The sequence below is a fragment of the Channa argus genome, chromosome 21 (genome assembly GCF_033026475.1).
Source record: "Channa argus isolate prfri chromosome 21, Channa argus male v1.0, whole genome shotgun sequence".
NCBI lineage: Eukaryota > Metazoa > Chordata > Actinopteri > Anabantiformes > Channidae > Channa > Channa argus.
Window position 1 is genome coordinate 3,733,132 of NC_090217.1, and position 25,737 is coordinate 3,758,868.

The window sequence follows — 25,737 nt, forward strand, 5'->3', positions numbered from 1 at the left end:
GGCTTTTTAAAGTTTCGGTGAAAAGTTCCGCTCCCACAGAGGTTCAACGAGGAGTCGCGCGAGCGTCATGAAGCTCCGCTGAAACGTGTCGAGAGTGTTCGGAATAAGGCTTTTGGACGCGGCAGGATCCCTTTCTTTACAAGCTTTGGTCAGGAACTGTAAGTTTGCTCAAGTTTCACCAAACTGTTCGCTGCTTTTGCGCCGCTGTTGGTTTAACGTTGTTTCTCCGAGTTAATTTGGACCAGTCGTGAACGTTAAGGGCAAGAAACGCAAATGTGCGTTTAGCGTAACGTTTGGCTAACGCTAGCTAAATATAACGTTAAGTTAACAGCTAACGTTAGCTTAACTTAATTCAATGGGCATGTACTATATATGTGGCGTCTTTAAATATGGTTTATTGCTTGTTTTAGTATGTTTCCCATTATTTCCTTCATATCCTAAGTAATGTCGACAGCTGATATAATCATTGGTCCGATAGTTTAATTTCTCTGTAGAATCAATAACTTTATGCTATTGAGTGAAAAAACTGTGTCTTTATTTAAGACACAGCAAAATAACCTAATGTAAACCTAATATCGTCTTTATATCATCAATGCCGAAGGGAGAAATGAAAAAATATATAACGTTACTTTTTACTTCACACTGACTAAGGTTAATGTTACTTCGCAAGACACAGGTCAAATTAATCTGCCTACGAATATATATATATATATATATATATATATATATATATATATATATATATATATATATATATATATATATATATATATATATATATATATATATATATATATATATATATATATATATATATATATATATATTTTAAACGTAACCAGAGCTATTCAGTGCATCATACAAGAACCTCAATTCCCATTGACTCATAGTGACTCCCGTAACTTTTGCTGCAGAGAAGAAAGCGGTGCCTGCACAAAGTGAGCAGTTTAGAAGCTGTGTATTGTCCAGTATCCGATAGCTTCTTTTACTATCAGCCTCAGATTTGTGCAGTCTTTTTTTGGGTGGTATACAGTTATTAAGGGGGGGGGAGAGACCCTCCCATATTAGGTGCTGCATGACCCGCTGGCAGACTTCCACTAGGTGTATGCTTGGGCAGAGAATTGAAAGCATAACAAAGGATTTTATTCCCCTCCCAGACAATAACCATATTTGCATCCCCCCTGCTATACTAACACCGCTAACAGTTGGCTGAAGGTCCATACTGCAACATGCTAGTTGCACAGCCATATATGATGTTACAGCTGGAGCAATGGTTCACATTTAAACATTACTCATTTTAGGAAGGATAAATAAATGAACTTAATCTCTTGGCACTAGTCAACTTGTTTCCAAATTGTTTATGTCAGGCAAAGAGAAGACAGTCCATTATTGTCCCTGGTTTGTATTAGCAGCAAATGTGGCCTTTTTTAAAAACTTTATCTTGATGCCACGTACAGAAAATGTGCATATGCCTTTCTAAGAAAATCTCGGACACCTTTTTTCTTACTAGCTGAGTTCCTTGAATTCTTGCTACGGTAAAACTGTGGTGGTGTATTTTGTAAGAAGGGAAGTGACACTTTTAGGTCATATGATATATTGGGATGTTTACACACTTCTGAAATTAAATTAAAATCTTAACTTAATCTGAAACTCTTGTTTCACAGGAATGTAATTAAAGGCCCAGTTTTTTATAGAAGCCCTGCAGAAGTTCCTCTCTAAATCAAGTTTATATTCCAGTGTGTTTTGTGACACAACAGTAGCTTTGTGCAGTGCAGATGGTACTGGGATTTCTGGGAAAGAGGAAGATGTTTTTCTAGAATGCGCCAGGAAATGCTTCCTGGCTGGGCTGAGTAAAGGTCTTCCTGAGTGTGGGGATGCCTCTATTTCAGTCTTGTTTATGGCTTTATTCACAGTGGGCACTAGTTTACACCTTATTTAACTTTGCAGCATTTTTATCATCGCATTGCTTCTAAATTTACAACAGCAAATATGCAATCTTTACCTTATAATGCCTAAAAAGTGTTACGGGCTAAGGGGCTGCCCCTAGACTAAAACCTTGATAATTAATGGAAGAGTTGGTCTTTCTTCGCTTGCTGAGATCTCCTACTCAGTTCCTCCAGCCCCTTTCCACCATCCTCTGTATTTTTTCCCTCTCCAGTGTGATTTCTGCCTGTGACGTATTTGGGGCCACGTGGAAAGACTGCAATAACTTGGGATCAGTGGCTACCATGTGAGTCTCTGGAAGACAAAGAGTTGTTTGTGCAGTGTCTCAACGTGGCCACTGCAGTAAGACATAAGGCACTAGTTTAAGGCCTGGGATGCCGTTTGTTAACCAGTCCAACCTTACGTTCACCCAGACTAACAATCATCTGGACATTTTCTCCAAGGGAGGTGTTTGACTCAAGTTTGAATGGACTAACTTCCACAACTCTAATTTATGTCCACTCTATCTACCTATCTATCCATCTCCAGCATCATGGTTAAATGATAAATCACTGAATCCATCAACAACCTTTTTGATCACTTGTTCATTGTTTGTGTAGTTTTTCATGGAAGTGCTAACCATTTTTGGTTTCCAGCTACTTTTAATTATGTTAAATTAAACAGACCAAATTGTCTGGGCTTTTGGACAAAACAAGATATTTTATTACATATCTTTGCGCTCTGGGCTCAATTTTTACTATGTTCTAACATTTCCTATAGATGATTGATTAAATAAATAAATATTGTCTAGAATTATACTTTGTCACTGGCTGCTGCTTGTGTTACTGCAGCCATCTCTACCACTACCACACTGAAACTGTCACACGTAATTTAGCTAATATTATTGTTCCTTATTTAGTTTAAGGTTTTTGGAGATCAAAATCTCCTTTGGACTAAAGACCATACTATGCTATGATAGTGTGTGAGTGCCTTTATAGTAACTTATGGTCCATCCAGTGTCATTGGCTGTAAATTCAGCTAAAGATGCTCAATGTCTCTGCAACAGGTTTTTAAAGAACACTGCTGTTGGCTTCTGCTTGGTGCAATAAAATCTGACTTTGTCACTTTTCTCCTGATGGTAAGTTCAATAGCACTTTAATCAGAAACCACTGGAGACTAATGACTTAAGAGTTAAAACGGCAATATAGTCTTACAGAGAAATAAGCTCTGCATGTAGAGATGGGCTGTACAAATTCAATTTCAGCTTTAGAGGATAATGAAAGTGCTAATTGTGGATTTTCCAGGGAATTCTGCAATTGTGTTACTGCAGTATATCAGTCCGATCACCAGTGAGTGCTTGGGTAGAGAAACAAGAGAGTGGTTTCAGACAAATCTGAGCAATATAAAAAGGGGCCACAGCAGGCAGACTAATCTGGTGAAATCGTGGTTTGTAGAGTTGCAACAGTTGCTACTACAAACTGTGTTACTGAACTAGAACAAATGCTACTGCTATTACTGCCCTGAGCCAGTCTGTTTCCTAAATGCACATCTGTATCACAGCTGGAGCATGACTTTTTGTGGCACCAGCAGAGCCGTGTGTTTGAGTGTCTTTCAGAAACCAACCACTCAGCGTTGGGTCAAGTAATCCCAGTCTATTTTCTTTTCAGTTGCATTGTCCCTCCCTCTCCATGTCTTTTCCTTTCCATCTGGTTGATGTTAAAACCACCTTGCAACATTACAAAACTGAGGTTTGATTCTCAGAAAGACTTTTCTTCTATAGATTGGACTTTAATTAGTTAGGAAAGATGTTCTGTTGGGAACATAGCCATAAAAGAATTCTTTTTAATATGTAATTTCTATTACACCGCCAGTCAAAGCATAGTGTCCTAAATGAAATGTGGGAGAGGATAATATCAACTCGATTTGAAAAAGCTGTCACTGGTCCATGTTTTTTGTAACATTCTCTGCTCTACACTAAATTTAGATAATCAAAACCTGTGTAAAACATTCTCATTCATCATCCATTATGTCTCCCAAAGGAAGTAAAAGTTAAATACATTTTTCCATAGATGGTGTTATTCACAGTAGGAGATGCTCTATGGTTGGACCAGCATTAAATTCACCTGTTTAAAACATCTGTCCAAATAATTAATGGTTGTGTTTGAAACTGTCTGGTTCTTTGATAGAAAGTTGAGGTGCAAGCTTTTTATGTAGGATGTTAATGTTGACTCCCAACGTGCAAATCTGCAAGTTTAAAATTCTGTCACATAAACCATTAATGGCAGATGAAAGTTTTATGTGAGTCTACATATGGAACCACTTCATTTTTAAACTTTTTGTCATTTCAATAGAATTCAGCATTTTTAGCTCCACATTTTCTTAAAGAGAACAAAGCATTTTGAATTGCCTACAGTTCCAGCTCCTGTCTCTGCCTGGTGATTTTATTTATTTTTCAGCACTGTTGTAGTTCCTCAATGTGTCTGTTTTCTCTTGGTGCCAATAAATATCACACAAAAAACAGACCCAACCGAAAATATCTTTCATCCATTGTATTTTAACTTGCCTTTTAACTTGCCCTTTTATTGATGATTTGTTTTACCGAAGACTTAGAATTAAATGTATAGTTTAATACTCATAAAGGGTTGGACAGCATTTATTGTGGACTACGTTCAGCTGTGTCTTTGGTGATGGTTTAAAGCAGCAGTGGACTTGTTTGTTGAGTCTAGTAAAGTGTAGTTTATTTTGAAATAAATTTGTAAAACCATTGCTAAATATGTTCTTTTAAGTGTGCACAGTGTGACATGGCAGATTATGTTTGTTGCATTTTTCATTTCCATCACGGGTTACTCAAGATGTTTTAGTCTATTACCAAATAAAAGTCGAGTGGAAAGGAAGGGGGCCACAAAGGTCAGTGGAGATGTTAGTACCAGGCGCTAGTGTTTGGTTTTCTGGAGAGCTAACCTGCTCAGGAATGTGTGTAGTGCTCACTCCTGAACTGTGGCATTATCAGTCATCACTAATACACAGGGACTTCGTCACACGGTTGGAGAGATGGCCCTTTGTCAGTAGGCACTTTTTGTTCCCAAGCATTTTGGTCAGAAAATTGATGACCAGCTCATCTATTATATGAAGAATTGAAAAAATACTCAAACCAGCATTTTAAAGGTTTTGATTGTGTGAGTCTGACCATGACAAACTAGTTTCTGTGTAAGATTGTAATCCCACATTATAAGCACAAGAGGTTTTCTTCCCATAAGTTTAGAAAAGTGCATGTGGACTATTAAGAAGCCTCTATGGGATTTCTCAATGAAGTCACAACACCAGATTTGACAAGCTGGCAGAGATGGGAGGAGGAGCTCTGCTAACAAACAAACCTGTTTTTACTTCAAATGTAGTCATCAATCCATCCAGCACACACTGGTGTTTGTGTCATTATTACATTTGTTGTTTTTAGTATTCAGAGAAGGAGAGAAAATGGCATATTTGACTTCGTAACAAGAAGCTCTGGGAATGGGACTGGCTGTAAGTTTCCCCCACAGGGTGAAACAAGCAGCTGACTAAATGCTGCTTCCACCCTGGTGAGATTGAAGGATGGCTTTGAATCAATTGCTGGTAATACCTGTGGAGGAAAGTTTAGTAGTATTAAATGTGTATCTGTGGCTCTCGTCCACCCTCAATCCCTGTGGGAACTGTAAAATTTAATTGGAAGACAGGTTTTATTTTGAAATCTATAGTATTTTCTGGAATGGTTTTCATGATCTTTTCTAAATAGCAGATTGTAGCCCCAAGGCTCATAGTGAGGCCATTGGCTTAATTACACTCTTAAAAGTCCTTTTTTTATTTTATTATTTTTTTTTTTTAACTACTCTCAGCAGGACATTGTGACCACAGTGGGAGCAAATGAAGCCTGAAGCCTGCAGCCCCTGCCCCCCTACCATGAGATGTCTGAACTAGTAGAGACACTGTTTTTATGTTGATAGTTGTGGACTTCTCTCCTCAAACTCTGTACTCTCTCAACCTCTTAAAATCAGATTTAGATTGAAGCAATAATAACTCAGCCCAAATAAAGTAAGGCCATGTGAAAAGTGTTTATACTTAATGTAATTCAGTTGTCACGAGGATACTGTCCAGTTTGTTATGAAGGTTTCAGATACCAAGCATACCAGTGCTACAAGGCCTGAGACTCCTTGGAGAATAGTGCCATTATTGTAGATAGGAGCCTGCCCATGAGCACCCGTGACTGAATGCAGTAATGAGGCCTGCTGGGTTTTGTCTATCAATAAGCAAGATTCTGTGTCACAGGCTGCGAGGTTAATTTGATGCAGAAGTCACTTGAAAAGGAAGAATGAGCACTTGTACCATAACAGGATTAGTGATAATACAGTAACTGTTTTCTTTTTTCCAAATGGAAATTTTAAAAATGCATGCAGGGCAGGCTTTGTAGTTTGAAATTGAATCTTGTATATGAGCAAAGGCTTAACAGTGAAAAATGCTGATTTTGCCAGAAATCCCCAGTCCCCCCCATGTCTCCTATTGTCTGACTAACAGTCTAAAACCCAAGAGTAATCAGTTTTCTGTTGCATAAGACACAGAATCCATCCTCACTGTTCAGGAAATCAGAACGAGGGGTTAAACGATTGATTTTCAGTTTTCCCAATGAATTGACTACCTAAGTGTAACTGAGAATTACAGATGAAGTGATTACTTGATATGTAATATTTACAGAAAGGTAATCTCTAAGAATTTTAATAATCACTTAATCATTTGCATCTTTATAAATTCAGTACATTATATCCTGTATTGAGTTTTTGGAGTGGTGGTTTGACAGAACTACGTAGTTTGAATACATCAGCTTGTGGTCTAGAACAGCTGTGAAGTAATTTTATAGACAAAATATTTGATCTTTTATTGGGTAAATAACGGGCAGAGTAACTGATAATGAATATGTTAACTAGATGCAGCTATAATTGGAATGAAAGACAAATGGAAATTTTAAGTGTCTTTTTGTGTATGAAATGAACTGAAGCCAATCTGTGTCTTAATTGTACTTTACACATGGCTTGTTACTCAGCCTACTCAGAGGAAGTGGCTTTTTCGTGGTTGCTTGGCCATGTATTAGATCAAAACCTCATTCCCACCTACTTCCAGTGTTCTTACTACAGTTAAGCTTTGAGAGGAAATCCTTTAAGGGTTATTGTTGGCAGCTAGATATCCAACTAACCAGTGTCAGTTGTCACTTTTATCTAAATATCACTACATGTGAATGTTTTTGTCTCATTTGTGATATGTGTCAAATCTGTCAATTCAACTTTATTTATATAGCACCAATTCACAAGTCAACTCAGGGCACTTCAGAGAGAGAGGGAGAGAGAACCGAACAAATTGAGTAAGCCCTCGGCAATAGTGGAGAGGAAAAACTCCTTTTAACGGAAGAAACCTCCAGCAGAACCAGGCTCAGGGGGGTGGGCGGCCATCTGCCTTGTCCCATTTGGGTGAGTGGAGAGAGGAAAGAAAATGGCAACAACAAAACATTGGGCTGGTTGGTAGGACAAGTAGTTGAGCACTAGAAAAACTCATAGCTCTCTAAAGCCGGGGACAACCGCAGAAAGGGACAGAGAGGGAGAAAGACAACTATGGGAGAAAGAAAAGGAAAAGTTAATGTTATGCAGTATTGACAAATATGCGGTGTGAGGACAAATGACTGGACTAGTTTTTTTGGCATCACTTTGAGACAGGATGCTCCTAATTTTAACAATGTTCAAGAGATGGAAGAAGGTTGTTTTGTTTTGTATGTGAGGTAAAGTACAAAACCTTGTTAAAAAATATCTGAGTTTCCTTGCACTGGTACTGGGGGCCAGAGTTATGCCACCTAAAGTAACGATATGGTTGAACAGCATATTTCAACATTTTTAGACCCAAACACTATGAATTCAATTTTGTCTGAGTTTAGAAGTAGGAAATTGTAGGACATCCAGGCCTTTATGCCTTGTAGGCACGCTTGATGAAAGCTTGATGAATGGATTCATAGGATAAGCAGATAGAACAAAAATAAAGATCTATCTATAGAAAACAAGCTAGGTGCCTAAAGCCTGTAACCAAACTGCTACTTAAAAAAACCCTTTCTTGACCCAGGTGTTTAAGCCAATTATAGACCAATATGCAATCTCCCCTTTATTTTTAAAATCCTTGAGAAAGGAGTTGCAAAGCAATTATGCGACCACCTGTACAGGAATAATTTGTATGAAGACTTTCAGTGACGATTAGAGGCTGCCATGCAAGGCGCTCACCTGACTCACCGGGAGCAAGTGGGGCTTTAGTGACTTGCCCAAGGACACTTTGACACATAGCCGCGACTGGGGATTGAACCACTGACCCCGTGGTCCGTGAGCTACAGCCCTCTCCAGTTTCTGCTGGGCTTATAGATTAATGAAATCTATTAAGGGTAAAGGTTCCTTGAGCAGTTTAGTTGGAACAGAGTCTAGCTGACAGGGTGCTTGTTTGATGAGGCAATAATTGAAGTTAGCTCAACGAGATCTACGGGTAGAAAGCAGTCTATTGGGGCCTTATTGATGATTCTATAGAACTGTTGTACATGAAGATCTATCTGTAATATTCGGGGGGAGGATCTGGTGAATTCTTTCTCTGATAGCTACAATTTTAAAATTAAAGAATTAAGTCATGCTGCTCAGAGTTAAGGGACTATTAGGCTCAACAGAGCTATGGCTCTTAGTCAGCCTGGCTACAGTGCTGAACAGAAACCGGGGGTTGTTCTTATTGTCCTCTAATATGGCTGAATATGAATGAATAATATGCTGCTCTGGTGTTACTGAGGTCTTTTTTTGTACATGTTTAAACTCTTTCCAGGCTAAATGGGATTCTTCTAAATTAGTGGAATCCACTTCCTTTCTAACTTCTGTCTTGCCTGTTTTAAGTTCCTAGTTTGTGAACTATACTGGACTGCCTCTTCCGGGTTACCGCCAGGAAACTTCTTGCTATCTTACTTAGCAGATAGATTGCCCAGTTGACATGGACATCTGAGATACTTTAATTTAATTTCATCTTCTGTTTAAGTTTAAATTCAGTTGTACACCTTCCATAAACACATGTTTAAAGCCAGTTTCTTAATTGCTTCATCAGAAAACAGATTTGTCTGGCTGCTGTTTTTGATTTGGACAACCCTGTCTTTGTTCTATAGTTGGATTGTTAGAGGTTATTATTTGCCTTTGTTCTAGCAGAGATCCCTTTGCTTTCTTTGATTCTTTTCTCTAAAAACTCTTCTTCGTTTGTCTTTCAGATTCATTCAGCAGAAGATGATGTCTGACGCCAGTGAGATGTTGGCAGCAGCCTTGGAGCAAATGGATGGTATCATAGCAGGTAACCACATTGTACACTTGGACTTTCAAGACCTGACCATAGCACACTTTAAGTGGGCATAACAGACTACAGGGCCCAGCTACATCTGGAAACCATTAGATTACAGGTGGGGGTAATACATGAAGTGGAAGGTTACACAATGTGTCCTTCACTCTCCACTCCTACCTGCACTTCAATGTGATCCCTCTGAATATACATAAGTGTGTGTGTGGGGAGGGGGAATGAAATTGTGCCACTAGTTTATTGGCTCTTTTACCTCATATGCATTCCTCAACCATGAGAAATAAAAGAACGTTTCCATTGTCCCGGCAGCGATGGAAACTAATGATTATTCAAGTTCTGTGAGCTTGGAATCCAAACTGCTGCTTGGGAACTTTTGGCCACACTCAGTCTACTTTTGCTACTGAAGACGAGTACAGCAGGCTTCAGTTTCCCTAGTTTTCCACTGATGTGTGTAATTATAGCACTGACCATTCTAATGGGAGCGAGGTGGCTGATCTCATGACATCCCCCAGTTCCCCCTTTTTTTTCTGCAGAAACCACAGTCCTCTTCAGTCCCTACTGCCTCTCACTACTGTGTGGAAGCCAGTTTGGATATTAATTTATTTAGCTCCCTCTTTGTTCCCGTTGGACTTTGTCATTATGGCTGACATTTAACACAGACAGCAGACAGTGTGGTCCAGGCTGAAGCACAAGATTGAAGCCTCAACAACATGCTGCTGCATTTGCTTCCAAGAAATGATTAAAAAAAAAAGTTTTCCACAAATACTAAGAGAGCTAATGCCATTATTTGCTCATACTGTGTCCTAAGAGTTTGAAAGTCTCCCTGCAAATCTCTGTAAATATTTGCTGGCCCAGTGTGATTACAGTAGTGTCGGTTTCTGTAAATGAAGGAGTGAAAAGAAAACTGTTATAATTTTGCTGAAATGTTTGGACTGGGAGTCAAATTACTGTTAAAATTATCTCTTTGTCTTCAAAGTAAAACATTTTGAGCTGCTTTTGAAAAAAGGTTCTTAGAGAAATTGGTGTTGGCTTCAGAGAAGCAACAAGACTCATTGAAATTTAACCGTAAGGATTTTGTGCAAAATGTACACTATTTGTTCAGAGTAATAAAAAATGGTCATGGGATTATGTCTGCTTAAATTAATTATATTTTAATTTCCTTGTTTTTGACTGGCATAAATCATTAATTTTTCTTTGGTGTTTACAAAATATGATTTTTGACGAGGGAACTTTTTGTCTTCAAGTAAATTACAACAGCAGGAAACGTGGTTAAAATAAAACCTTCCCCTGCCAGATGTTGTGGTTAAGCCTTAGACCTCTGGTTTACCATGATGCAACTCTAATTTGATTTTAACATGACCACAAACCTATAGAACACATTGTATAGAAAGTTACTAACCTCAGAAAAATGTAACTCCTATACAGTACACAAACAAGTATTAACAGTAAGGAATACATGGATAAGCATGGATGGTCAAATGGATAAACTACAATATGCATACACTACTCGCCAATCCCAAAACATAATGCGATGTGTACCTCACAAATTATTCAGGTCCCTGTGTTGTAGAATCAGTTTTTAATTTAAAACTGAAGTTTCCCTAAGTATTCAAAGCCTTCAGTGTGACTGTGGGCAGGTGCAAAAAAATACTGATATGCAAATACTTAATTAAGGGTGTGTCTGCATCCATCTGTGGCTAATCAAAAGAGGGAAAGCAGAGTTTGTGCATGTGCAACCACTTTCACAGTCACTGAAATGTGTAAAACAAAACCATGTGTGCAGACGGCTTTATACATCTGATAAAAGAAAGCATGTCACACTTCAGTCTGGGTGTATACAGTCTAGAGCTGTAATCATCAACCTATGCAGTTTTAGGAATCTGGACCCTAGTCTGTTTGTTTCATTAAGTCCAAATGTTTGCGGATTTTTTATTTTTTTTAACTTTCAAGTTTGCTACCTTTTGGCAATAGACACAACTCTCCAGTAAAAAACAACAACAAAAAAAGATGTAATCATACATTGACACAAAGGCTAAAATTTACTGCAGTGGGTTGTCAAACTGCTGCCACCACACCCACAGATCAACACCAAATGTGGTTTTGGTTAGAAATATCCTCTTAGACATAGCTTGTCACTTGCCATGAGCACATCTCTTTCCAATAAGTTTCACAACTTAACTGTTGTGTTGATTTCTGTGAAAACTTTCCCACCGTTTTCCCAGGCTCCAAGGCCATGGATTACTCCAATGGGCTCTTTGATTGCCAGTCGCCCACTTCACCTTTCCTGGGTGGTCTTCGGGTTCTGCATCTACTTGAGGACCTGCGGGCAGCCTTAGAGCTTATGGACAATGAGGAGAGGGATAACCTGCGATGTCAGATCCCTGATTCCACTGCTGAGGGAGTGGCAGAGTGGCTGCAGGGACGACTGGTAAAAAGATCATTTGATATTTAGCCCCTGTCCTAATGCTAATCATTTTCTGCGTGGGATTTTTTTGGAACCAATACACTTATGTGGTATTTACACAAGAGAAGATTGCAGTAATATGTATACACACACACACACTTGTGCTTTTATTGACATTTAGATTCACTTTAATAGTAGTTTGAAGTGTGAACACATAAATTATATCATCTGTGTCTTGCAAATGGCCTAAATGGGGATTGTTCTTTTAATGCATTATCATTAATCTTATAGCCACAGTTTTTTTGTGTAGAAATTGGGTAGAAAAATAGATATTTTAACAAATAAAGAGAGTTTTAAGATGTAATCTGGTATGAATTTTCCGCTGATCTGCATTTCATCTCCTAATGCTGATCTGTTTAAATAGCAAGACTCGTATGACGTACTTTGTGAATGACGGCTTTTTTAGTCCTGAGTCCTGCTGAAAATAGTTTCCATCTTTTTAATCTCACTTTGACTCAGAGTGAGACTCTGGGTTTTCTTGTGTGTATATGATATATATAATGTTGAAATAGTGTTTTCAAATCACTAACGTGAGGAAGTCTGTTTCTTTCAAGAAAAAAAACATACAAGTTATTTGACGATAGTATATATTGTTGTACATGCGGGTATGTATGTGGTATAAAATCTATGTGGCTCAAGGCTTATAGCCTCCTAAACTAGACTCAATTTGATATGATAGGTGAAGGCTGCCCCTTTTTTTTTTTTTTTTTAGTTTTTTTTAATATTTCTTAGGTTCATTAGCTCTCTTCTTTCTAAAAACACTGTTTAAAGCCCAATTTAACAAATGCAGCTATTTCTTCATGCAAAACAAATGAACACACATTGTTTCTCATTTTCAGACTAATGGCCACAGCTCAGAAGCAGTCTACCAGGAACGCCTGTCACGACTGGAGAGTGACAAAGAGTGTCTTATTCTTCAGGTGGACAATAATTCACCGTAGCTATGAGACAGTAAAACAATATCAGCTAAATTGTCAATTGAGTAGAATTGCTCATGCATTTTGCTCCATTAGAGAGGTTCTGTTTTCAGTCCTCGGTAATTGTCTGAATATTTTTAAAACTACTTAATTGATTTTTATGAATATATGTTTGAAAGGAGCAGATGAATTGTGCATAAAGCAGAGGTTGAATAAGAGGGTGAACTTCTGTCCATTTTGTAAGGGTTTCTACAGTTTTCCTATAGGTTTATAAAAGCTGCCACAGCTATTCAACATTGCTCTCACGTAGCAACAACAACATTTGGCTGGGCAGAAATACACAAAAAAATCAATAAATGCAACCTTAAAGCTACCCTGTGCAACATTTTTCAAATTTCTGACATAAATATGCTCCAATACTTACTGTGTGGAGCTGGGAGAACGAGGATTGGGAAGATACTGGATGTTAGTGCAAGCTTAAGTTTGCACAGAGCTTTAAAATGGCTCTTTATCTGCTTTAGGCATCAGCAGTTTGTTGGCCATGAACATCACGGACCTTAACTTTTATGAAAGGCATCAAAGTCTTTAAAGCCCCTGAAAACTTTATTACAAGTCTTAAAGTTTTTATTTGTGAATATATGAGATACAACCTCTAGGTATTAATTGTTAGGACTCAAATTTAATTCTATTTATTTGTTATCAGGATTGTGTGTGTTTTTTGCTAATTTAATTGAGTTATAACAGAATTAGCTTAGTTTAAAATATTGCTAAACCCAGATAGTTTTTTTGTGGTGAAATTTATTTTAAACGTCTTTTAAATAAGGGTTCCTATCATTTAATCAACAGGTTTTAATTTGTAGGCTCAAAAGTGACATTTTCTAATATTAAAATATCATTCAGTGTTTTTCTGGCTTTGGCCTTTCGTCTGTGCTGTACATTCAAAGTTGATTAACAAAGATGTCTTTTCGCTGTTCAGGTGAGTGTTCTCACTGACCAGGTGGAGGTCCAAGGTGAAAAGATCCGGGACCTTGACACTTGTCTTCAGCATCATCGAGAGAAGCTTAATGCCACTGAAGAGCTGCTTCAGCAGGTAAAGCTGAGTTGTTCCAGCCTTTTTCAAAAACAAAGATTTTTGTTTGGAACATTTTTAGTTCAGCTTTCTCAAGTGCGTCTTTCTTCACAGGAGCTCGTGAACAGGACAGCGCTGGAGACCCAGAAGCTGGAGCTGATGACTGAGGTGTCCAGTCTGAAGCTGAAGCTGACTGCTGTGGAACGAGACCACAGGGACAATGAGGTAGACTCCAGTCCTGAAAATGGACACCATCTCAGCCTGTGAATGGAGAGAGGAAGCAAAGTCCTCAGTTGCACCTCTGCCTGGTTTTATTTGATGTTAGTCTTAATCCTGGCAGCCACCCAACCATTGTTTTAAGGTCACAAACGTCAGTCTTACTCGGCTGGAAAATTCTGTCCTGTGGTGTCCACCTGTTTCCTGCCAGAATTACCCCCGTTATTTCTCCTTGTACCTCTTGTCTGAGTGTCTAAACAGCAGTGGGATTTATAGTTTCCATACTCTGTCCACTTATTGGAAGTATAATATGTGGTGTTTCCAGACAGTAAAACCTTTTAAGGCAATAGCCAGATTTTTCTTCAAGTGCACATACATATTGTTTCCACATAGCCTTTATTAAAAAACACATTTCAGTCTGATCTTAGCAGTGCTGACTGATTCTGTGTGAAAAATCTCACTTTCCCGTGTCATAATTCAGATGTGGAACGTAGTGCAGCTTATTCTTCCCACTGAAAATGGGCAATGTTGAGGATAAATGTTCATGTTTAGCCAATTAAGTCTGCATCAGAGCCAGATTGATACAGTCATGGCTGATATTATCTCTCGGTCTATGGCGTTTACCTCATATGCTATTGGATAATCCTGTGAGTCCGGGTTGCAGAAGAACACCTCCACATCTTAGCATTCTTTAAGTGGGGTGTACTTACTCCAAGTTGTACGACTCTTAATACATTGCAGATTGGGATAAAAGCATTTTCACAGTAATTGACATGACGATTGACCTGTCTCTGTGTGTGGACGGAGGTTCTCAAATTCCCTTCAAGAGGGACATGAGTATGAAAATAATATGAGGTCTTTGGCAGGAAAAACCTGAAATGTCTCCCACACAATTCCTATAAAGCTGCCAAGAGCAGGTTTCTTTCTGAGGTTAAAGGGTAATGGGAGTTGTTTTCTCCTCCTCAGGGCTTGTATCAGGAAGTAACGGACCTTCGGTTCAGGGTGACTGATATAGAGAATGAAAGACTCCAGTGTGAGAAGAAACTTAAAGCTACCAAAGTGAGTGTGCATAGTTTATATGTGAAGGTACTTGTTTTAGCTGCATTGTTATTTGTACTCTGAAATGCATAATTTGTTGAAAGATTTTCCTCTGTGATGCCCTTTATCTGCTCCTTTTTTCCCTCATTTTCACCCAGTTCTGCTCTTCCTTCTCCTCTTTTGTGATTTTTAACATCTTTCCACAACATGCTAATCTGTCAAGCGGCCAAAGTGGAACACTGAGCGGTTCACTGGAGATGAGGTGAACAAGGTTAAATCTCCAGCCTGTATTCTTCTCCTTTCTGGCCCTTAAGATCTTCTGTACCTGCTCCTTCTCCACTGCTGCACACCGATTTCCTGACTTTGACCACACTAGTTGTGAGTGCTTCCACCTGTAATGGCTGCAGAATTTGTGTCAGGTTCAAGTCCTACCTTTATTATTTATAGATATTTTTTATTAACATCTTTAGGTTAGAATAACATACATGTAATCAAACTGTTTGCTCAGCTCATTCAAAGTTGCTGTTACATACCAGCATACATGGTGTATGTCTCCAAATACAAAGCTGTTCACCACATCAATCAGTAGCAATCTTTGTGATTTCAGTTAAAGATCTGTTTGAACAGCAACTTTTAAGCAGCTGTTTTTTGGCGGTTTTTAGTGTGTACATGGTGTAGTGAATAGTATGAGCATGAACAGAGGGCCACAAGACCCACAGTGTGTTAAATGGAGACCAGTAGGTTGAGCTGATACACTAACCAGCCTACCGCCTAACTTCTTCTCACTAATATGGGATTCATTCCACTGTTTTTTTATTTTGTGTGTGTGTGTGTGTAAAACAATATTTACATTACTAATGCGAGGAGTACTACTGGGCCTATAAACCCTCCAAAGTTTGAAATAAGACTGGAACTCTCTTCACATATGAGGTCTGGATAATGTTCACATCATCAGGTGAATCAGCTTGGACATAGTGCAGAGTTGTTGTTTATTCATGTAACACAGAGAGGGAGATTGTTCAAGTCGGAAGTGTTCTCACATGGAGAGAAACTGCTTGATGTTAGTGAGGGCTGTTGCCTGGTCAGGGTGTGCAGGAGCCACAACATGATAGAAATGTATGCTGCGGTAAAGTCTGGAGAAGTTCAGGGTGGCAGTGCACACGTGAAAGCATCTTAAGAACCTAGAAGACTTTTACGAGCTCTGTGAGGCTGTTTGCAGTAGTGCTGGAGAGCAAGTACACATGCTCCCATTGATAACAGTTAGTGTACTGTGTATCAGGTATGCTGTTTATTGTGTTTGCCCTCTTAAACACGTGTGTGTGTGTGTGTTTGTGTTCAAGGTGTGGCTGTTTAGGAGGGGACTGTGGGAGTCTCATAAAAGACACAGTCCATTTGTATAATGAGAACTGTTTATGGTGGCTGACCCTTACTAAAGACACTAAAGTTAGGATGTCTCAGACTCAGAAATCAATGCTTATGTCATAACCTTTATTTTTTTTATTTTAGCAATGTTAATATAGTGCTGGAAAGATGAGCAAGATTATTAATTTTTTCAGCAGAACTAACATTTTTATTAACGGTTAGTTAGTTGATAGTTTTTTTTAATGACTATTAAACAGACTCCAGCTTCTCAGATGTGAGCTTTTTATTGTGTCGCATTGTTCTGTACTGGTATTTGGTCTTTGCCTTGGACATGCAGCCTAAATAATACTGGATAATGGATGAGGGGAAATAATCATTAGTTGCTAAGTTTCTTAGGATTGGTGGGCATTTCAGGAGGTAAAATGCTTGTCCACTGAGGGATGTTGGTTTGACCCAGTCTCCTCTGGTCTGCATGTTGAAGCATCCCTGGGAAAAACATAGAAGCATATTACCATCTGCTAAATTTTGACCTCAAAGAAGAATCAAAGTAATTTCAAGTCTGCTGGTGGGGGGGAAAAAAAAACAAAACTTTTGATACAGAATGATGACTTTATCTCTCTGCCACAGGAGGAGCTACAGCTTCTGCAGAGGCAGTTGGAGGAGCGAGAGGTGGAGCTGAAGAAGCTTAAAGATGAGAGCAGACTGAGGCTGGAGAGCTACACAAGAGCTGAAGGAGGGGAGAGAGGTGGGATCCATTTCAATAATTCCCTGGGAGCATCTTGCCCTGTCCAACTCTAATATTACTAGTAGATTTATGAGGATTAAACAATCAGACATTTCACATTCCAGCAGCCCTCCATTCCCCTCCAGCCGCTTTACTACAACGTATCTGGAATTTTCCATTAACTATGTAACTTTTTTACATTTTACAGATGGTCTAATTCCTATAATGAAGGAACGGTTTTACTCCTTTATCTCTGTGTTTGTAGGCTTCATACCAAACTCTTCTGTTTTACTCCTTCCACCCACTGCTGACCTTATCTTATCCACCGGTGAGGAATCCCAATAATTCAAATGGGAGTTTCTGACACGGGTCCTGCATGTAAATTCATGCTGTGCAGTTTAGCATGAAGTGCTGTAGGATGTATGTGTTTATTTCCTCCAGCTGCGTAGGCACGAGATGTACACTCGGTCCCTATCAACATCTAAGCAGAGAGTAAAATGGTGCTAAAACCAGCTCTACATATTCATGAGGTTTTTCTATAGTTTTGCAGATTCCCTTTACATACACACGGTCACTACTTTGATTGTTTTCATAAGTTATTCCTCCGATCATTGATTCTAAAAGACCCTAACTGATGATACAATTATAAGCTTTATTTAACAAACTCTACAGTTAACTTGGGGCCCATAAACCTAGTTTGCATCATATTACCCAGTGTTTGTGTGTTTCACTGGGAACACAGCACTAGAAACAAATCCAAAGTCCCTGTTTTGATCATTTTTGGTGACAAATTGAATTAAAGGTTAAAGCCACTAGGGCACAGTGTACTGGGTTCTTGTTGGAATTATTATTTTTGCTCTCTGCTACTGGCTGGTGCACAGGGCGTTAAAGCTCAACCTGCACAAGTTTAAAGCATGTGTCTGTTTCTTTTTTGTCTTGTCCAGATACAGAGATGGTGAAAATGAAGAAAGTATTGGAGACGCTGACGTCAGTCAACGATGAGAAGGTACAGTGTTGATGTGGCAGCAGCTGAGCAGCCTCTGTGACTCATATAAAAATGTTTTAACACTTAACATCAGGCATGTTTATCTACAGGAGCGAAGGATAAAAGAGCTGGAGGAGTCACTAACAAAGTGCAAAAAAGTGCAAGAGCTGGTCAAAGGTGAGACAGTTCAAAGATCGGACACGGTAATGTTACTCATACATAACAAGCATATTTAGCATTATATGTACGGCTGTTTGTGAACATTACATACAAGTCTCTGTTGCTTTGCTTTGCTTTGCTTTTTGGTAAAAATAGCCAGATTTTAAAATCTGGTTCAGTGAATGCGACTAAGCTGATGTCCAATTGTAAATATCAATGAACGTGACTTCCCCCTTTGACCTCAAAACGATCGCAAATATTCTGAAGACAAACACCAAAGACTTTGAATTCATGTACGACCTACTACTCCCCTACTGACTGTCCTAACTGTCCTCTCCCAGAGAAGCCAAAGGAAGAGCTCTACAATGATATTCCAGACCCTCCCATGGTTCCTGTTGCTATGGCGGTGGATCAGGTCACCCTGGTGCTGGAGGGGGTGGCAGGAAGGAGCTGTGACGAGGTAAACACAACATTTTGTCAAAACAATTCGAACACAGGATGAACCCCAGACTGTGAACATCCTTTAGAAGGGGAAAAAACCTTCAGTCAGTGGCCTCCCACTGTGAAAGTTTCTCCCAGGAATCCAAAGGTTCTGTGCAGGTTATTCTTTATTAAGCTCGATAACTCTTCAGCTGGTGGGAAAATATGCTCCATTAATCATATTTCTCCTTGTTGTTTCAGTCTACTCCCTGTATAGCTGTGCTGTCTGAAATGAATGAACTGGACAGAGAGCAACAGCTGCAGGCAGCAGAGAGGTAACACTTTGATTTTTAGCCCTGTCTGCACAATATATAGGACTTCATCAGATATTTCAGGAAGCATGCAGGGTCTTTATTTACTAAGATGGTGTGTGTGTGGGTTATAATGGATTACAATTTCCAAACACTTTGGTTGAAATTGTTCAGCATTTCTTGGCAATCATTGTTAATTGTAGCATACACACCTACATTATCTGGTCTAATTAAACTTGTTTCTGCTGTGGGGAACGTGTTAATCAAGTGTGTACACGCCCACACAGGACTGTGTGGGCCAAGTGTTGTAATCAGGCAAAGTAAAAACACCTGTGTGGGTGATCCATGACTGTGCGAGGCCAAATGGCCAGACAACGGTGATTTAATTCAGCTTCGTGTTGAACGTCCGAGTAAATGCTTCTTTTACCCGAGTTTATGATTTATCGCCAGCATCAGAGAACCTGTATGGTGTTCAATGTACAGGATACTTCAGGGTTTTGAAGTCGCTTGTTGTCATTTCAGCTCTTTAGATGTCCCACAGCAGGGCAGCTCCAGCAGCACTGACCAGGTGAGACCCTGCGTTCATCAATTAACATGAGCCTGATATGTTGGAAGTATTGCTTAATTTAGTTTTTGACATTTGGCCGTGTTCTGGATGAGCTGCCTGTGTCCTTTGTGAGGGGGCCTGTCCTTGGACATAGTACTTGCCTGACACCTACTGGCTGAAAGAAGAGACTACATTTGTCTGCTTTTAACTTTCTTTATATATGTGTTTTTTGTCTCTAGGCCAAACTTAAAGCAGGAGCTGGTTCTCCTTTCCCTACAAAAGCAAACACCATGACTGATGAGAGTTTTGGTTCCAAGAAGGCCCGTGCTTCTTTTGGCCGTGGCTTCTTCAAGCTGCGTGGAGGCAAACAGACGGCCAGTGTCCCAAACCTGGGTAAGCATGAGCTCTCTTCTTTTAATGGTTGGTCATTGTTGTCCTGAAATGTCACATTATTACATTTTCATTCTTTGTTTTATGGCTCTTTTTCTTACTGATCCATGTGCTCGTTTCACATCTGTAACTTGTGAAGGTCACACTCAGAGTGCCAGTGCACCTGTGTTAGGTACGGTAGAGCACATGGGCCTTGTGGGTCGGCTGGATGACAGAGTAATGACGACATTCTTGGTTCTAAACTGGTGATTTCCAATACTTTGCATATTTGGAAATTGTGACAAATTCAAGATTTCCCAATTTGTCTTGTTTGATTACAGTTAGTAAAAGGTGTCAATCACTGTACTTAAACCCCAGAATGATCCAGTTGTCTCCTCCATGACATTCTACCATCTGCAATGAAAAGGTTCCTGATAGTATTTGCTAGTTAACCCTAAGTATTTCTCATTTGCTATAGATGAGCTAATCTGTTGTAGGTGTGTCATCATACCTCACGTGTCCTTTGCATGCTCTCAGTTTGTTACATCAGTAGCCTCAAGTGATCAATCTCTGCCAGCGATGTTAGCTGCAGTCTTGATGCAGTGTATGTAATGTTGTGTTAATGTGAATATAATCATCTCTACAGCTGAGGAAGAACGTAAAGGCACAGATCACCTGGACTTGGCTGGTGTCCCTCCACGGAAATCCCACGATGCAGCTCGTCTGCCATCCTCCCCAGAAACCAAAAAAAAGTCCAAAGGCTTCAAGAAATTCTTTGGCAGGTAAAGGGTTGAACAAGTCATGTTTACAGTGAGGAGGATTATGGTAATTTATTCTGTAATGTTTTACTCCCGCAGGCTAAAGAGGAGTCACTCTACCTCCTTCAACCTCGACGATGCAGCTGAGACCGAGTTCAGGAGGGGTGGAGTCAGAGCCACAGCTGGCCCTAGACTCGGCTGGTCACGTGAATCTAAACACAAGTAGCTATCAAATAATAATAATAATAATAATAATCATCATATACATATTAATTAAAGCCCTTTTAAGCCATTTGAGATATTCAGTGTTGCTCTTATCAGCAACAGTTGTACCAGCTGTTTAATACTCTGTTCCTGTCCAGTGCTGCTGCTGAAGCTCCCTTCTCACGCTGGAGTAAAGATGAAGTTTGTGTGTGGCTGCATGAGCAGGGCCTCGGGTTGTACGCTGCTCAAGGCCAGAACTGGATCAAATCGGGACAAACGTTACTGAAAGCGTCACAACATGATCTGGAAAAGGTAGAAGTGTTTCTGCTTTTAAACTTCAGTGGTAAAATATTTACCACTGCTAATTGCAAACCAGGTGTTGAACACATCCAAAAGCCCACATTTACCCAAACTCCTGTTAACTTCTAAAATTGTATTTCTACAACACTAAAGAGAAGAAATGTTCCGCGGCATCACTCTGAGGCCGTACCCACTGTTTTCCTGTGTTGACCTCTGCAGGAGCTGGGCGTGAAGCATCCTCTCCACAGGAAGAAGCTGCAGCTGGCTCTGCAGGCGCTCTGCTCAGATGAGGACGATTTGAAGGGCAAACTGGACCACAACTGGGTGACCAGTGAGTGTGATGTCATCCATCCAAGTTATTCTGTCAGTCACAACCTTTAATTTTAGATCATTCATGTTGCTTCTCCCCCCTCCAGGATGGCTGGATGACATCGGCCTCCCGCAGTATAAAAGTCACTTTGACGAGGCTCGTGTTGACGGGCGCATGCTGCACTACATGACAGTGGTGAGTAGCCAGGACTTTTAAACATCACTGCTTGTAGAACTTCTTTGATATTAAAGTGACCAGAAACTGTTCTGGCAAAGGATTTTTTTCCCCTGACTCAACCTTTCCACAGAATAAATCATTCACCATGTGATGTTGTTTGATCCTTTGTTTCCCAGGAGGACTTGCTGTCTCTGAAGGTGGGCAGTGTTCTTCATCACCTCAGCATTAAGAGGGCTATTCAGGTCCTGCGCCTCAACTCCTTCGAGCCCAACTGTCTCAGGCGACGACCCTCTGATGAGGTATCACACAGCAAGCCACAGCCCCCCACCTCTTAACAGTTTGCTCCTTGAAGTTGTATTCAGAGCTATCAGTTTCCTTCTCTGATCCCTGACCAGAACAACATCACGCCAGCAGAGATCTCCCAGTGGACCAACCACAGAGTGATGGAGTGGCTCCGCTCTGTGGATTTGGCTGAATATGCCCCAAATCTGAGAGGCAGCGGAGTTCATGGAGGACTAATGGTAAGAGGAGCAGAATGACACTATGGGACAGAGCTTGTATAGTATAAAATCTGCATTCTGACCTTTCTTATCAAATGTGCTCTGAAGGTGTTGGAGCATCGGTTCAACGTGGAAGCTCTCGCCCTTCTACTCAACATCCCTCCCAACAAAACCCTGCTGCGGCGCCACCTGGCCACACATTTTCACCTGCTCGTGGGCTCCGAGGCAAAACGGATTAAACAGGACTGTCTGGAAAACCCAGACTACACTGTCCTCACTGCCACAGCCAAAGTCAAGGTGAGCGCTTGTTTATGACCTTAGTGTGGTGACATAACTTGAACGGGGGGGGGGGGGGGGTTAGTGTAATTACAGTAGCTGTCTTTTATGAATTTGGTCAATGCAACATCTGAAAATACATTTTTAGAAAAGGCTTAATTTAAATGGGTGTGAGACCTTGAGCTGCAGGGATCTGAGTAACTGACTCACTCAAAACCAAGAAACATTCAACTAAGTAGTAAAGAATGATTTTGTTTATAACAAGAGTTTAATCAAAGTTTTGGATCCATTTTTAATGGAACTGAAGTGCTTGTGTCTCCTCCAGCCTAGACGTCTGTCATTTGGTGGTTTTGGCACTCTGCGGAGGAAACGGCCAACTGATGATGAAGAGTACATCTGCCCTATGAACATAGAAATGCCAGAAAACAGCAGCTTCCAGAGAAGTGCCCTAATCCATGAGGATAACCTGGAACAGGTATAGAGATACAGCACATCTGGATTTATTAACCAAACGTTTACTGTGACTTCTTATTGATGCAGTTCATACTCTAATTTTGACAGCTGGAAGACTCTGAAGGCACCGTCCAACAGATCGGGGCCTTTTCTGAAGGAATCAACAATCTGACGGTAAGATCTGCAACATTTTCTTTCCATTTGTTCCAGACTCTAAATATGAGTTGGTAAGAAAACGTTTCCCTCCTTTAGAGCATGCTGAAGGAGGATGAGTTTTTTCAGGAGGTGTCCGTCTGCTCTCCACAAGTTGAAGCAGTAGAAACTCCCAACAACTAAGAGCTGAAGATACTGAGCCCAAGTTTGTCTGCTTTTACTCAGAAATACAGTCAATGATTTTAGTGACCATATATATTTATTAAAGTTGTCCAAAATATAATGCAGGAATTTTTAGTGCATTCCATCTTAATTAGTTTTTCGGTAATCACTGAGGTAAGAATACTTCTACCCTGCAGCTGTGTTGTTCCTTTTGAGTGCAGTCTGTTTTAATAGTGGTACGTAAACTTAGTGATCTCCCACACTGTAGAGGTGGGTGGAACTGTGTGTGGCCCTCACAACTACTTAAGCGCGCGCACACACAGTTCCACTCACCTAAACAGCAGTGGTTAAGACCAGCCCCAGCATGTGCCTTTCTGAAATTCATAAAACCAGTCTCTCAGGGACGACAGTTTCATCTACAAAAGCAAATAGGTGCACAAGAAATTGTCTTACTTACATTCATCAAAGGTAAAGTGCAGTGTTTGGAATGCAAATTCTACAAAAACAAAAGGTCAATGATTCAAATTTATATATCTAGATTTGTGCATAAGAAATTATGTTTACCAGAGACACAGACTTAAAGTTACTGCTGGGGCTGGTTACACCATAAGTGAGCTGTGTTTGCTGTTCTGTTATCTTGCTTCTTTGCAGAATTAGGGCACAATACCACTTGTGCTCAATTTATAGCAACAAGATGAGAAACAGCAACTGTGTCTCGTTTGTTTAATCCACAGAAGACTCAGCATGTAACTCTGGCTGAAGTCACTTATGCTTTGTATGGACTAAACAAAGGAGAATATTGTGTGTAACGACAGGTGGAAGTTATGTAATTCTGCAAAGAAGCAAACTTTGAGATAAAAATAACCATGAGAAACAGCAGGTCAATCTGTTTTGTAATTGTGGTTTTTACCTTTTGCTAATAAAAATGAGAAAGTATGTTTTGTCTTGAGCTTTAGTAACAGCACGGGGAGATACAACACATTTGGCATCATAATACACAGCACGTTCAACAGATCAGACTATATTCTAGCAAAATATTAACGCCTTTAACGTGACGATAAGTAACAGCCAAAACAGACATAATATGATTGTGAATGCATTAAAGCGAGTGCTCACAATCCTTTAACAGTGCATAAAGAAACTTAGCAGGTGTTAAGGCACTCAAACAGCCAGTAAAGCTCAACTTATCTGATATGCAAACCAAAACGCGCCTGTTCGCAACATCACACCCTCACTTTCCAAGCAAACAGCATGTAAACTTACACCACGACCCACTGAAACATACTAATCCTCATCGGGCACTTGCATGATAAATGTAGTTATACGTAGTGCTAGAGCCAATAATAAGCCTTCTCAAACCTCCGTTCCTCGGCCTTTAGAAGGTGAATCTGCGACTGTCGGCGTGACCGACTTTGTCCAGGTTGGGGTTGCATGCAAACTGGATCATTGGAGGCGGTCCACACATGAGGATGAGGGTGTCGTCGCTGGGAGGGGGCAGGTGGTCCCTCACCATGTCTTCACTGATGAACCCTTGGCTGTACTCCCAGTCTGAAACACAAAACGACTTGAAATCAGTACAAGTTCTTTTACCCCGATGCTTGTTTGATGGGAGTAAAATGAGACTCTGATCAAGGCCTCACTTGACTGTGTGCATCAGTGACACCTACTGGTGACTACAATTACTGCAAATACACTGCTCAGTGTACTCTTTAAATGACTTGTTAAAGATACTGCTACAGGCAATACATGAACTAATAAAGTACCTACAACATCAAGTAACAAACGCAACAATACAGTAGATTCATTATATTACACTCTAAATAGGGGTTTATTTCAAGTTCAGATAAAAGGAGGAAAGTCACTGCTACGTTTTAGAAACAAACCATGGTCTGCTGGTTTGTACAGTATCTGGCTTATCATGATGGGGTGGGGCCCACGGATCTTCACAAAAACAACCTTAAAGGGGCTGAACTACATATCCTGGTTCCACAAAGGCTTCATAGTGCAGGGAAATGTTTCTGAATTATGTCGCAGATAGGGATCCAGCGACTGAAAGGACGTTAGATTTTAATTCTTATCCTATCCTTGGTCAATTCTTTATTCATGCAGATGGTTAGAAGAGGCTGACTTCAAAAAAATTATAAGAACAAAGTGTTTCCTCTATGAACAAATGCTGATGGTGGGCACAGTACCAACCTAATGTAATTTAACTTTAGCTGAAATGTGGCAACAGTTTTGCTTTACTCCACACACTTTAACAAATTGTGGAGTAAAAAGCTATAAATGTCACATGATCACAAGCCTGAGCATCAGCAGCCAAACCGATGCCTCAGCAGCTCAGTGTCAGACAAGATATCGTCTACTTCCTCTCTGCACTTCACATCCTTCCCATAAACAGATTTAAGTGGAGCTCAGACTATTTTAGCAATAAATTATAAATAGATAAATGTGCATTTATTTTTTGCAAAAACACACTAAAATTGTTGGAACCCTTCAAGAGAAAAAAAAAAAATTAAAATCACATGTTGCTTTAGATTTTTGATTCAATAGGAGTATTTTAAAT

General features: G+C 39.9%; 2 protein-coding genes across 8 annotated transcripts in view; one reads left to right on the forward strand and one right to left on the reverse strand.

Annotated features, from left to right (window-relative positions):
- ppfibp1a (PPFIA binding protein 1a) lies at positions 1-24,110 on the forward strand. 4 transcript variants are annotated; one of them, XM_067490300.1, is made up of 26 exons: positions 1-158; positions 9,218-9,297; positions 11,523-11,728; positions 12,604-12,684; positions 13,658-13,771; positions 13,865-13,975; positions 14,933-15,025; positions 15,228-15,266; positions 16,994-17,111; positions 18,035-18,096; positions 18,186-18,252; positions 18,576-18,694; positions 18,916-18,989; positions 19,488-19,533; positions 19,752-19,905; positions 20,528-20,663; positions 20,739-20,861; positions 21,002-21,155; positions 21,363-21,474; positions 21,560-21,648; positions 21,807-21,929; positions 22,026-22,151; positions 22,239-22,427; positions 22,714-22,881; positions 22,968-23,033; positions 23,112-24,110. In XM_067490300.1, exons 2-26 carry the CDS (start codon positions 9,234-9,236, stop codon positions 23,193-23,195), a joined length of 2,718 nt encoding a protein of 905 aa, XP_067346401.1. In that variant the 5' UTR covers positions 1-158; positions 9,218-9,233; the 3' UTR covers positions 23,196-24,110. The 4 variants fall into 4 exon arrangements, with proteins under 4 accessions (XP_067346401.1, XP_067346402.1, XP_067346404.1 ...); XM_067490301.1 differs by having other exon boundaries at positions 2-158; positions 22,732-22,881; XM_067490303.1 differs by lacking the exon at positions 15,228-15,266 and having other exon boundaries at positions 2-158.
- cyb5r3 (cytochrome b5 reductase 3) overlaps positions 22,646-25,737 on the reverse strand; it is an 8,067-nt gene continuing 4,975 nt past the window's right edge. The window contains exons 9-10 of one of the 4 annotated variants that reach the window (XM_067490308.1): positions 24,534-24,722; positions 22,646-22,764 (exon numbers count right to left, since the gene is read on the reverse strand). In XM_067490308.1, the coding sequence (XP_067346409.1) occupies positions 24,550-24,722 (173 nt within the window). In that variant the 3' untranslated portion in view covers positions 22,646-22,764; positions 24,534-24,549. Of the gene's footprint in view, positions 22,873-24,108; positions 24,723-25,737 lie in introns of those variants that run through there. The other 3 variants (XM_067490307.1, XM_067490306.1, XM_067490305.1) reach the window with 3 other exon arrangements.